Source organism: Petaurus breviceps, unplaced genomic scaffold (assembly GCF_028583685.1).
Source record: "Petaurus breviceps papuanus isolate PSGF00001 unplaced genomic scaffold, PetGlider_PUasm1.0 174, whole genome shotgun sequence".
Classification (NCBI taxonomy): Eukaryota; Metazoa; Chordata; class Mammalia; order Diprotodontia; family Petauridae; genus Petaurus; species Petaurus breviceps.
In genome coordinates, this window is record NW_027185761.1 from 18,578,515 (window position 1) to 18,592,895 (window position 14,381).

The 14,381-nt window shown below is 42.4% G+C and overlaps 1 protein-coding gene and 1 long non-coding RNA gene across 3 annotated transcripts in view; one reads left to right on the forward strand and one right to left on the reverse strand.

Moving 5' to 3' along the window:
* LOC138158006 (uncharacterized) overlaps positions 1-14,381 on the forward strand; it is a 292,753-nt gene that overhangs the window by 57,177 nt on the left and 221,195 nt on the right. For both annotated transcript variants that reach the window (XR_011167531.1, XR_011167532.1), the window contains exon 2: positions 4,521-4,737. This is a non-coding gene — a long non-coding RNA (uncharacterized lncRNA). The remainder of the gene's footprint in view (positions 1-4,520; positions 4,738-14,381) is intronic.
* ALDH1L1 (aldehyde dehydrogenase 1 family member L1) overlaps positions 1-14,381 on the reverse strand; it is a 70,102-nt gene that overhangs the window by 38,830 nt on the left and 16,891 nt on the right. The window contains exons 5-9 of the mRNA XM_069083842.1: positions 13,420-13,521; positions 9,969-10,058; positions 8,778-8,915; positions 6,818-6,943; positions 4,639-4,730 (exon numbers count right to left, since the gene is read on the reverse strand). Coding sequence (XP_068939943.1) covers positions 4,639-4,730; positions 6,818-6,943; positions 8,778-8,915; positions 9,969-10,058; positions 13,420-13,521 — 548 coding nt within the window. The remainder of the gene's footprint in view (positions 1-4,638; positions 4,731-6,817; positions 6,944-8,777; positions 8,916-9,968; positions 10,059-13,419; positions 13,522-14,381) is intronic.

The following is a 14,381-nucleotide window of genomic DNA, read 5'->3' on the forward strand; positions in this document are numbered from 1 at the left end:
CTAGAAAAAAGAAGTTTAAGAACACATGACACATGTTCTGTCTATCTTTGCATCTGCAGAGACCAAGACTAAATGCTAAAGACCAGTAAGATGGCAATGACCACTAGCCCCCATGATTGTTCTTACTGTTATGACCAGCCCCAACACTGACACCATCATCTTCCAGCACGTTGGACTGAGATCCCACAGGGGGTAATTACTAAGATAATGGCTAATTGATAATACTAACTGCTTAAAAGTTTACAAAACACTTTATCTCATTTCTCATCTATCCTGTCTTTAAGGATTTTTTGCTCTAGGAGGAATAAGACAGACAAATACGACTTTCATTCTCCATGCAGACAATGAACAGAAGATGCATAAATGGCAAATGCAAATTAACAACCAAAACAAGTATTACTCGCTGCAATGAGTTTTTGGGCACAAAGAGATCTAGGTTAATCAAGGAAAGCTTTCTGAAGGAGGATTTGGACTAGGATTTAAAAGGAAATGGGGGCTATCGTTGAAGAGGGATCCTGATAAACTTAAGCATGTCTCACAAGTGATTAAGATGGTGTTAGGAGGCTGTCTGAAGGAGTGTTGGGGAGAGGAAACATTTTGTATAGCTCCAATATCCCTTTAAGGTCAAAAAATGTATGATGCTAGGTGCAGAATGTAGCTTCTGGCTGTGCTATTGATCGACTGTTGGATGGCAGAGTTTAGAACAGAACTAGGACTGATTTATCACTGAGGGCAGAGTGCAGTTCAAAGGAAGCAGAACTCTTTTTTTTAATTTTGCTTTTTGGAGGACAATTGGGGTTAAGTGACTTGCCCAAGGTCACTCAGCTAGTTTTTGTGTTAAGTGTCTGAGTCTGGATTTGAACTCAGGTTCTCCTGACTCCAGGGTTGGTGCTGTATTCACTGTGCCACCTAGCTGTCCGTAGCAGAACTCTTTTTAAAGATGATCACTATCCCATAATAGAATGGGTTACCTAAGGGTGTAGTTAGATGGTACAGTGTTTAGAATATGAGACCTGGAGTTGGGAACATCTGAGTTTGAATCTGGCTTCAGATACTAGCTATGTGACCCTGGACAAGTCATTTAACCTTTGTCTGCTTCACTTTCCTCATCTGTAAAATTAGGCTAATAATAGCATCCACCTCACAGGGGTTGTTGTGAAGAACAAATGAGATAATATTTGTTAAGGGTTTTGTAAACCATAAGGTATTGTATAAATGCTATTATTATTGTTTATCATCATCATTACTATTATGATGTTCTTATTGTTATTATTATCTGTCTGTCATTGGAAGTTTTCAAGCAGAGGCTAGGTGGCCACCTGTTAGGGAAGATATAAAGCAGAGATTCTTAACTTTCTATGTCATGTCCACCTCTTTGACAGTCTGACAATGATTAGCCTGTTTTTTCCAGAATGTTTTAAAATTTAATTTATTAAATTTAAATAAAATGCTTAGAATTGCAAAAGGAACCAATTATATTGAAATCTTTTTCAAAATGTAGGTTCACAGACTCCAGGTTAAGAACACCTGCTATAGAGATGATTCTTGAATGGGATGGGAGGGAACTCCTTCAAACTCTGAGTTCTATGGAAGGAGGCAGAAAGCTTGCAGCTCCAACCCCCTCATTTTACTGACTCCAAATCCAGTGCTCTACCTTCTACACCTTCCTGCCTCTTATGGGGAGTGGTTTGCTGGGCTAGATCAAAGTAAACCATGGCCAGGGAGTCATGTTGGCCGGTGAGATTGAGACAAGGCAGTCAGACTGTGAAAGTCACTCTACAATAATTTGTCTTGGAGTTCCAAGGGAGACCACCAGGAGGCAGTCTCAATGGCTAAATTCATTGGATTAGGAATTCAAAATGGCCTGGAGCTTGAGAAAGGGATGAGAAATGAGGCCCCCTATGGGGAAAAAAAAACATCCTCATAGTCCTGGCGTGGAGTTCACTGTAGCCTAGGGAAGGATTTATGGCTAGAAGGGGAGGCAGCTGAGAGAGGTTATGCTTGGTAAATTTATTGGTATTTTTACAATCCATGGAATAACATCATAAACTGTTGTCAGAGGGAGAAGGAAGGGAAGAAATTGTTTTTAGTCTCCATTTTAATTTGTTTTGGTCTGGACCTGTGATTTCTTCAATATAAGAAACCCCCTGCAAAGAAACTCCCTCTAGTGAGGTGGTCTTGTAATTTATGGTATTGGAGAGTTGCCTGGGACCCGGAGAAGTCAAGACTCTTGCCCACACTAACCACACAGCCACGCTGGTGGAGGTAGTAAAATCCACATGTAATAATTTGTCCCAGAGTTCTCAGAGAGCTGTCAGGAGGCATCTCAAGGCTGGCCTGTGTGGTCCTATCCATTTTACCATCCTGCTTTTCTTCTGCTTTGGATTTTTAAAAATTTGTCTTCACAGAATGTGAGAATACCACAGTCTGAAGAAGCCATAGAGATGAGTTAGCACTCCCTCAATTGTTCTCATATAATGTTAAAAAAAAAAAGCATTTTGCATACATTATCTAGTTTGAGCTTCATAAAAAACCTAAGGGGGCAAGCACCACAGCTGTTATACTTCTTTTTTTTTGGAGGGGGGAACGCCAGTCAATTGGGGTTAAGTGACTTGCCCAAGGTCACGTGGCTAGTTTTGTGTTAAGAGTTTGACGCTGGATTTAAACTCAGGTCCTCCTGACTCCGGGGTGGTACTATTACATATGGGCTATTTTACCTTTTTAGTGGAAGAAGAAACTGAAGCTTAAGTGACTTGCCCATCATGATATAGCTTGCAAATGATGGACATGGCATTAGAGCCTATGTCTTTCTAACTCCAAGTGCACTACTTTTGGCTTGCAGATGAGAAAAAAGAGATTTGGACAGTGAAAGTTTTAGTGCTATACAGGCAGGTGGTGGAAAGGTAAAGACTAGAACTTGTCTCTCAGTGTCCTCTACAAAATGAGGAGAGTGGACAAATTGACCTCTAAGGTCCCTTTCAGCTCTCCTGTCTTCTAAGTGACTTAATATCTGCTTTTTAAATGTTATTTTTCTTGGTAAAGACTTTTTTTTTGAGGAGGGAAAGCAGGACAGTTGGGGTTAAGTGACTTGCCCAACGTCACATGGCTAGTAAATGTTAAGTGTCTGAGACTGGATTTGAACTCAGGTCCTCCTGACTCCAGGGCTGGTGCTCTATTCACTACATCATCTAGCTACCCCAAGACTTTTTTTCATGACTTGATTATAGCATGTATCTGAGAGACATGATTTGTTACTAAATATCAATTATAGCCACAGTATCATTGAGTTAATAGTTTCTTTGCTTTGTGTATTTTTTTTTTTAATATTTTTAAGCAATCGGGGTTAAGTAACTTGCTCAAGGTTACACGGCCAGTTATTTCTGGGTGTGGTGCTGAGTGTCTGAGCCCGGGATTCGATTTCCAGGTCGTCCCAACACTGGAGCCGGTACTCTTACTCGCTGAGCCACCTGGCCGCCCCATGGTTTGTGTATTTTCTTTCTATTTAAAAAAAAATAGCCCTGAGGAAAGAGTAAAACAGTGGGAAAATACTGGGTTTGGAGTCAGTGGCCCTAAGATCAAATTCCAAATCTGTTATTTCCTTATCTGTATGACCTTGGGCAAGTTACTTACTTTTTCTGAGCCTCAATTTCCTCATCTGTAAAATGAGGGACCTAGGCAATTTCTGAGTTTGCTTTCCATTCTAAATCTATGATTCTATAAATGTGGGGCATGTTTACTTAACAATAAACCAAATCAGACTTTTAAAGACATGAAGTTTTTGGTGGAACATAATCTTCAAAAAACCTGTTAGAACATGTATCATAAAAACATGGCATGGAGAACAGGCCAGAGGGTTATCTCCTTTTGGATACCCTGAGAAAAGCATTCGTGACCACAAGCATTTTTCCATGGAAAAATTTGATTATGTCAGGTGAGACAATGGATTATTAAGAGAAATGAGCACTTGACCCTAGGAACTATTAGAAGGAGCAACGAGTAATACTGTAATGTAATGGAAAGATCTTTGGTCTGGCAGTCAGGGGGTCACTCTGCTGTTAACTTGCTATGTGACCTTGGGTCAGTCCCATCCTTTCTTTTGGGATTCATTTATAAAAATGAAAGTGTTACACTTCATGATCGCTATGGTCCCTTCAGAAATTCTGTATTCTCAAATACTGTTTTGGTCTAACTTTCTGTGGTTCTATAAAATGGTGGGACTTGGCAAGGCTTCAGAGATCCACAAAGAGCTGATCTATTGAGCTGCAATAAAAGGTACTGGATATGGAATTAGGGGTCCTGAGTTCAAATCCTGGTTCAGTGTGTGATACCAGTGAGACTTTGGGTAAGTTGCTTTTCCCTTTTTGGCTTCAGTTTTTTCCTCTGAAAAGTGAGAGGGTTGGACTAGATGTCCTCCAAGGTCATATATATAGTGCTAAATCTATGCTTCTATGATCCCAGCACCCTCTTGCTCCAATTTGCATGGGAAGATACCCTCTAACTGGACTCCCTATTCTGAACAGATGGAGGGCTGGATCCCATTATGGAAGATGGACTGATTAAGCAGTGAGACATTATTTCATCCCCTCATCCCAAAGGGATCCAAAGCAAGCTTCCCAAAGCCTTGGACCATTTTCTCACCTTACAACATCCACCGATGCTGCACCTGATTTGAAGAAATCAGTGGAGCTTTCGACCTCAGCAACATTGGGCAAAATCCTCTGCCAAGCATCCTGAAAGGTAAGGTCAGACAAGAATACATCTAACTCTGTAGGTGACAGGGAAGCCTGGGTTTCCAGCTGCTCGTGCATCAGTACATTTGTGGGCTTTGGTGTACAGGGAGAAGCCAAGAGATTGGTTGGACTGGGACTCAGAGATGGAGTTGGAAAACTCGAAGAAATGAAGATAAGCCTGTTCACACGACTGCCTCCCCTTCAATCTTTCTCACAAAGACCTGCCTTGGTGGCCCTATTAATCTTAGTCTACTGTCTTCTGGCTCCTGGGTCTCCAATCTTCTTCCCCTTTATGCCCTAACTGCTTCCTTCACTATAGGTTGGTCTATTCACAGTCTTCAGCTACCCTGAGGACATGAAAGGGAACTTTCTCCTTCTATGCCTTTATCAGCTTTCTGGGCTCATGCTCCAGGCCCTTATCACTGTCACGAGCTCTTCCTATCTAAACTGCAGTTCCCCTGCAGGGTTTGAGGCCCTAGAAAGAGCCTGGATACCCACACAGGGACAATAATAAAAAAAAAAGGTGGGGTTGAAGGGAATAATTAAAGGCATTTCTTTTCTTCTTGTTGAGTCATTTCAGTCATTTCTAACTCTTTTCGATACCATTTGGGGTTTTCTTGGCAAAGACTGGAGTGGTTTGCTATTTCCTTCTCCAGCTCATTTTACAGATGAAGAAACTGAGGCAAATAGGGTTAAGTTAAGTGACTTGCCCAAGGTTACGTAGCTAAGAAGTGTCTAAGGTCAGATTTGAACTCAGAAAGATGAGTCCTCCTGATTTCAGGCCTGGCAGTCTATACACTGTGCCACCTTCCTTATTTATTCCCACTACTGCAACTGCAATCACTCTTATTCAGGGCCTCTTCTCTTCTCTTCTCTTCTCTTCTCTTCTCTTCTCTTCTCTTCTCTTCTCTTCTCTTCTCTTCTCTTCTCTTCTCTTCTCTTCTCTAACTGTTGCAATAGTTTAAAAGATCTTTCTAGGGGTGGCTAGGTGGCACAATAAATAGAGCACCAGCCCTGAAGCCAGGAGGACCTGAGTTCAAATCCTGCCTCAGAAATTTAACACTAGCTGTGTGACCTTGGGCAAGTTGCTTAACCCCAATTACCCTCTAAAAAGCAAATAAATCAATAAAAAGATCTTTATTCCTCCAATCTGGACCTCTAATTTGGTGGTCCCTACCCCTGCATAATCTTCCACGTATATCACTGCAGTCATGTCATTCTTCGACTTAAAACCTTTAGTAATTTCTCATTGTCCACTCAACACAGACTGGACTCCTGCTAGCATTCAAGGACCTCTACAGCCTGGTTTCAATTCACTTTCTCACCCTTAGCTTTTAATATTTCCCCATTTTTCTTTTTTCCTTTCGAATGAAACTTCTTCATCTCCCATTCTCATCTTGCCCTTTTGCTCCATGCCTTTTCTCATGCTGTCTCCCATGTTTGGAACAGATTGCTCCCTTATTTCCCACCCCACTGCATCTGTTGGAGTCCCTTCTTTTCTTTCTTTCTTTTTTGGAGGGGGGAAGGCAGGGCAATGGGGATTAAGTGACTTGCCCAAGGTCACACAGTTAAGTAGGTGTTAAGTGTCTGAGGCTGGATTTGAACTCAGCTCCTCCTGATTCCAGGGCTGGTGCTCTATTCACTATGTCATCTAGCTGCCTCCTTCCTTTCTTCAAGGCCCAGCTCAGACACTACCTCCTTTATGAAACCTTCCTTGACCACCCCCATCACTACCCTTAGCTGGAAGTGACTTTATGTTTCCCAGAACCTTTTACTTATACCTTTCAACTAGATATCTCATCCTCCTTTCTATCACAGTTTTTACTTATTTATTATCCACCACAATACCAACTTTTCATGATTTCTCGTTTTCTACTCCTAATCTATTAGGTGCCATTAGACTGTGAGCTTCCTGAGGACGGGCATTGTGCTATTTTTCACCATGGTATTCCCAGCACCTAACACAGTGCTTTGTACATAGTAGGTTCTTAATAACTATTTATTGAATTTTACTGAGATAGGGTGCCATTGTCTGGGAGTAACAAGGCAGAGAGAAACACTGAAATAGACTCGAATTCTCTTCTCACCCGAATGGCCTCTGCAATGACCAGCTCCTCTTCAGTCAGCTCCAGGGTGATGCTATCTGCTGATTTGAAGAAGTGAGATGCTGGGATCATTTTGCCATCTTCTAGCTGTATATTTTTCACCACCACCTGCAAAGGGCACAGTTCTGGCATTTATTCCGCTTCTATTTTAATTTGAGTCACCTGGTCCTTCATTACCATTCTTCATCTGATATAAATATTTCCTGTTATATACACCAAGAACTTCCTCCTCTCCTCTCCTCACCTCACATCACGTAGTTATCTTCTCCAATATCTCCTACTTCACTCTCATTAATCAATCAACCAATCAATACACATTTGTTAAACATCTACCTATGTACCAGGGACTGATTGAAGAAGTTATCCTTTTTATCCATACCAACCCCTCTATATGCGCCCTTGTTTCCCTCCCCTCCCATCTTCTCCAGCAAATTGCCCCCATTATCATCTCCACCATCTTTCTTTGCTTCATTCTCTCTATTTACTGCCTCTTTTCCTGCTATCTATAAACATGCCCATGTCTCCCCCCATTCCCCTTGCGTAAAACTTCTTCACTTGATTTTACCATACTATCTCTGCATAGATAAACTCCTGGAGAATGCTATCTAACCTAAGTCACTCTACTTCTCTCACTTTGGGATAAACCGTCTATAATCTGGTTTTGACCTCATCATTCAATGGAAACCCTCCAATCTCTCTCCAAAGTTATCTATGAAGCTCTTAATTTCCTAATCTAATGGCTTCTTCTAAAGCCTCATCTTTCTTGACTTCTCTGCAGCATTTGACACCATGGATCACCCTCTTTTCCTAGACATTCTCTCCTTTCTGGAATTTCATGACAGCTCCCTGCTGGTTCTTATCCTAACTGTCTGAGGGATCTTTCTCAGTCTCTTTTTACTGGTTCTTCTCTACATGGCAGGTCCACCAACTGCAGATGTCCCCCAAGCCTCTGGGGAGCCTTGTCCTGGGACCTTTTGTCTTTTTGATCTATACTATCTCTTCAGCTTCCATTGGTTTGTAATACCATCTTGGGTGGTGTCCTGAAAAACAGCCCTGTGCTGCATGCTACATAAACTGAGGGATTTCTGATTTCTGGTTAGCTAAGAGTGTTCAGTGTAATACTGAGTAACTTCTCTAAGGGACATAACCTTAGTTGATTGCAGAAGCTTTGAGAGGGAGCCCCCAAGGAGGCAGATGAGAGAAAGATGAGATGTCAATGGTACACTGGAGACCTCAGAGACATGGACATGTATGAGAGGTTAGACTCATCATATCTGTATCTGTATCTGTATCTATGTCTATCTTGTGAGTTCAATCACCATCTCTATGTATATGATTTCTAGGTCTATACGATATAACACTAGTCTCTCTTCCGAGTTACTACAACTGTCTTTTGGATATCTCAAACTCAAAGTAGACTCAAAGAGAACTCCTAACCTATCCTCTCCCACCCTAAACCTTCCCTTCTTCTCAAATTCTCTATTACTATCAAGGGCATTACCATCCTCTGAGCTGCCCACACTTTCAGCCTTGGAGTCATCCTTTACCCCCACATATCCAATCAGTTTCCAATCTTGTCATTTCTACGTTCTTTACGTCTCTGATTTATGTCATATTATTTTCACTCACACCTCTATCACCCTAGTTTAAGCCTTCATCACTCTTGCCTAGGCTATTGCAAAAGCCTTCTAATTGGTGTCCTTTACTTAGTAGGTGTTGGGTCTGGGATTTAAACATAGGCCTTCTGTCTCTAGGATCCCTTTCCACTACCCTCATTTTTTTTCTCCTTCTCCTTGATTCCCACTCTATGTACCAAGAGACTGGACACATTGCAGGTGCCCTGTAGAGACCTATGGGATCCCTTAAGTAAATTCTTTAGCATAGATGTATGGAAAGAAAATCCTGAACCAAAGGAAGAAAACCATTGAGTAGTGCTACCTACCATTTTGCCATCATTTCCAAAGAGGACAAGTCCCACTTTGGTGACGATGCCTGGCCGACTCGCTCCTGGGATATCTAGTGTGTCTCCCTCTGGCACAAGACCATTGTCATTAAGGGTTGATCCAAAAAATGTCAGCATCTAGGGGGAGAGAATGGAATCAAGGCATGAAGAGTGAGATCTGTCATTCAAAGTTCTGAAACAGATTTAGAAACACCTGCCAAAGGGCTCATGCAAAATGTCAGCCAGATGTGGCCCTGTGAGGTGGGAAAAGCCCTGGCCGGAAAGTTTAAATCCCAGCTCTGCCACTGACTCAATGTGCAGCTTTGGGTAGAGTGGTTACTTAACCATGGAACTGAGTATCCTCATAGCAGAAAAAGAGATGACTAAAAATGATAAAAACTCTCATGTGTGTAGTGTTTTACAGCTTACAAAGTACTTTTCTCAGGATAACCTATGAAGCAGGAAATATTATTATGTAAGTAGAATATAAATTCCTTGAAGCCAGGAACTATGTGTGCTTAATATATACATATATACATACATACATATATCTCCAGGGACAGTAAGTGGTTTAATATATACTTATTGATTATTATCTCCATTTTACAAATGAGGAGACTAAAACTCAAGGAGTCAGAGTGAGCTGATGAGGGGCACAAAGTTTTGGAGTTGGGATTTGGACCCAGTGACCTGGAGCCCTTTCCTGTGTACCATGATCCCTAACTTATGAGAGTTTAATGAGACTGAATTCCTGTTGCATCCCACTTGGTTAGACTGGCACCCGGCATTGACCTACATTGGGCCCACTTCGTGGTGAAGGGACTATGACAATCATCACTGGCTGGCTTCCAAGCCAGGCTTGATTTGGATTGGCCATTCCAAATGACTTCCTTCCATATCAGGATCTATGCTGTGCTGTTGGACTCCTAGACCTGTTTCTCCTGGTTATCTTGCCCTGCCTCCCTTAATGCCTTCTTCTTGCTTTAAAAAAAATTATCTGAACTTTACAATATCCATTAGATTTACTCTTATCTAGCTGACCCCTAGAGTCAGCTCTCTGTTGTTGAATGGGTCCTATCTCCTTTCTCAACTTGTTGCTATACATGCCCTGGTGTGACACCTAGATTAAAGAGGGGATGACAAAACAGGGTCAGGACAAAGAACAGTTCCCCCATCCTGCAATATACCTACCTGCCCATTAGCCTCTGTCCAGGCTCCAGGAACCTTGTCATTTCCTCGAATCCAGTTGTGGATGGCTTCTGCTGGCTGGTCCCAGTTGATCTGTAAAGACCATGGTAGTGACAATTCACATTTGGATGAATCTGAAGGATTGCAAAACACCTTCCTCCAAACACTGCTGCGAGACAGGTATTATAAGAATTATGTTCTCCATTTTTGACAATGAAGAAACAGAGGCTCAGAGAAGTAAAACTACTTGTCCATAGTCACACAACTAATTAAGTGTCAGAGTCAGGTGTGAAGCCAGGTCATCTGACTCTTTAGTGTTTTCTCCTCTGTTTGACACTATCTTCTTTAGCGCTCTGGATACTTGGCTAATCTTTAACCATTCCTGAGGGCTCCTGAGCAAAACCAAAGGTCACAGTCCCAAGGAATCAGAGGATTCTAGATTTGGAGCTGGAAAGGACATTAGAAGCCACTGAATTCAACTCTTTCATTTTATAGATGAGGAACTGAGGCACAGAGAAGTCCATGACCCATTTCTTTTGAGGCTCAACTTCTGATGCTCTGAACTTTCTCTACCATGACCCCAAGTATGTACCTTCTCATTCTATCCCCAACTCTAACATTTTCAGCTTTTAAAAAATGTTTTGTCTTTTCCCATCAGAATAAAAACTCCTTGAGGGCAAGGACTGTTTTGTTTTTTGCTTACATTTGTATTCCCATGCTTAGCACAGTGACTGGCACCTATTAAGACTTACTAAATGTTTGTTGACTTGGTCTCATAGTTAGCAAGGGCCTGAGGCTGATTTGAACTTGGGTATTCTTGACTCCTGGAAGTCCAGTACTCTATCTAATGTACTACATAGTTCCTTCTAAGTGGGTTGAAATATCTCCACTCCTTATTCCAACCTTAGATGCTAATCACAGAAATAAGGATATGGTGGACTAAAGGACATGGAAAGCAGTAAATGGATGTCTTGGAACAGTAGCCATCCTTCGGTAGCCCAGCTCCTGCAGTGCTCTGTGGTAGAAAGACTGAGCCAGCAATCCTAGTACCACTCACAATGCAACCTTGGCCAAGTCAAACCAATTCACATCTCTTGGGGCCTCAGTTTCTTCATATATCACATAGGTACCATAGCTACTGCTTGACTTCTTGGACTAGAATAAGGATCCAATGAGATAATGTAGAGGGAAAAAGTGCTGGGTCCTTCCTTGCCATTGAATGACTCATGAGAATTGTGTCCATCATGGTAGATGTATAAGCCAAGGGCTATTAGAAGCACACAGTGAGCTTGAGGCAGGATTGGGAGCTAGTTGGCTAGATGGCTGACTACTTAGGATGACTTGAATAATGACCCAATTGTTCAAGAGAAGTAATTGGGATGGAATCAGGTTGCTATGCAAGCTCCTGAGCTACTCCAGAGTGTACTCTTGGCTAGAACACACCCCTTCCAGGTGTCAGAAGGGGAAAGGATGCCAAGATTTGTGGTCACTATGGCTGAACCAGGAATCCAAGCCAGGAATTCTCCCAAAGCTCACTATGAGTTCTCCCTCCTCTGAGAGGAAGCAGAGTATAGGAAAAAGAGTGTTGGATTTAGGGTTAGGAGACTTGGGTTCAGATCCAGTCTCTGATAGAACTTACTAATTATGTTCTCTTCATTTGGAAAGGTCTCATAATTCTCACCAGTAAGACAGAATAATAAAACCTATACTACCTTATCCCAGTTGATAATGCTTTCTCTTTGACACTACTTTCCATTTATACTGTATATATTTTGTACGTATGATTGATTTGCATACTATCTCCCCCCTTAAAATATAATCTCCTTGAGGGCAGGGACTGTGATTTTGCCCTTCTTTGTATATATAAGCCCTTAGCACATTGTCTGGCACATAGTAGGTACTCAATAAATGATTATGTTTAAAAATTGACTACACAGGGTTTTTGTAAAAATGAAATGAGATGATGTACTCCAATATAAGTACCTGGCTACATAAATGTCAGCCATTATTAACCCCTTCATTTCATAAATGAGGAAACTGAGGCTCCAAGAGGTTTGGTGACAGAGTGGAGATTTTAACCCAGGTCTTCTGAGTCCAGTATTCTTTCTAGTATACCAGGCTGCCTCATCTGTACAGAGGCACAGACCTGACAGAGGATGAGAAATGGGCTGGGTACCTTGTAGACACTAAATCAGTCAATCAACAAACATTTTAAAAGCACCTACTATGTGCCAGGCATTTCAATAAGTGCTGGGGACACAGAGACAAAGATGAAACAATCCCTGCCTTCAAGGGGCTGCCAATCTAAAGAGGGAAACAACATGTACATATATAAATACATGCGGGATACACACAAAATGAATGGAGGTAGCTAAGGAAGGAAGAGAGGATATTAGTCACCAGGGGAAATCAGGAGATGCTTCCTATAGAGTGTGGTGCTTGACCTGAGTTTTGAAGGAAACCAGGGAGTCTGAGAGATGGAGGTGAGGAAGGAGGATGGGGCACAACCAGTGCAAAGGCACGGAGGTGGGAAATGGAGCATCATGCATATAAGTAGTCCAGTATGGTTTTGATTTCAGAGTACAGAGGGGAGTATGTGTAATGAAGCTGCAGAGGTAGAGCAGGGCTGGGTTGTGAAGAGTTTTAAATGACAGAGAGGTTTTTATTTGATTCTAGAGGTAATAGGGTAGTGTGTGTTTGTGTGTGTGTGTGTGTGGACATCACATGGTAAGGTCTGTGCTTTAGAAAAATCTCTTAGGTGTCTGAATGGATGGATTAAATCTAAGAGAGGCTTGAGCTTGAGAGACAAATTTGAAGGCTACTGCAGTAGTCCAGGTCAGGTGTGACGAGGGCCCGAGCTACAGTGCTGGCTGTGAGGGTTGCAAGGAGGAAATACATTCAGGAGGTATCATAGAGATAGGTATGAGATTTGGCACCTGTTTGGCTATGTGAGGTGAGTGAGAGTGAAAAGATGAGGCCGGCATCAACGTTGTAAGCCTTGTGTGCCATTGATGACAATAGGTGCAAGAGTGTGTGTGGTTCCATACAAACCTATCACTGCTACTAAAAAGACACAATACTTGTGTGTCTTGTGGTGCCTTGCTGAGGACGTCAACAACAGCATTACGGGACACACAAAGATCAGGCAGCATGGAATGGAAGACAGAGAGACATTTAGATTTCAAGGGAATGAGGATGCTTCCCTTTCTCCCCTCTCCCCCACCTCGAAGAAAAGAAGGCAGCACTCATTGGAGCTGTATAGCTCTAATCACAACTCAGCTTCCCTCTTCTCTGGAAGAATTTTTATCTCTGTGTGAAGGACAGTGGTGCCGTCAACAGAAGAAAGGAAATTCAAAAGAGGGGCACATTTCTTTTCTTTGGTGTGGGGAGACAAGTTCTGCTCTGGACAAGCTGAATTTGAGTCGTATTTGTGGATTGCTCCTTTGACGCTTACCTTGGCATTTTCTTTCTTCTGTATTCCTTCATAAGTTGCCCCCTCTTCAGTCTGAGGTATTTTGGGGGCCTTCCCCTTAGAGATTAGTCTTACTGCCTCCACCTGAGGAGAAATAAGCAGGGTCACAGTGGCTTTTTCATGGGCATAGCACATTTGTGGGTAGGAGAGGTGCCTCACAGGTCTCCCATGGGTGTATGTCTTCCCTTTGGGAGGCTCAGCTCTATTCACAAACACTGGGGATATTTCATGGATGCAAGGTACCAAGTGTTGGTGTACTCGTATGGCCCAATAACGCCCTAGGGGAGTTCTTTTAATGCCAGTGACAGAAGTGATTCTAGGGCAAGATCTTGTTTTTAGCAACTTTAAGGTCACAGGATTCATACTCATATGGATCTGTTAGATGTGCCCAAAGAAAAAATATTATTCCATGGCCTCAGATGGAATCTACCAATGCTGGCCACAAACTACTCTCCCCAACCTTTTCCTGTGTGTGCCAATGGTGACAATGGGCGTGTGTGTGTTTCAATACAAACCTATCACTTCTACCAAAAGAACAACGTTTGCCCATGCCTTACCGAGGATGAGTCAACCACAGCATTACTTGCCAATGATAAACCGAAAATAGGGCTTTTATTGGAGAATGGAAAATAGACAATTCTAGAGCTGAAGGGAACGAGAAGACTCCCCTTCTCTCCCCTCACCCTGGCTTAAGGAAAAGAAAAAGAAGGTGCTCATTGGAGTTGGCTAGCTCTGATCACAACCCAGTCTTCCTCTACTCCAGAAGAATTCGTCTCTCTGTTCCAGTGTCACTGAGAGATTCACCTGCTGCTCACTTCTGAGTTCAGTTACAGAAGGCAACCCTTGGTGGATTCAATGGGGGCTCTGGGGCAGCTCTCCACATAATCAGTGTCATGGAACATTGAGGGGACATAGACAGCCTTCTCTCCAGGACTCCTCTGAGG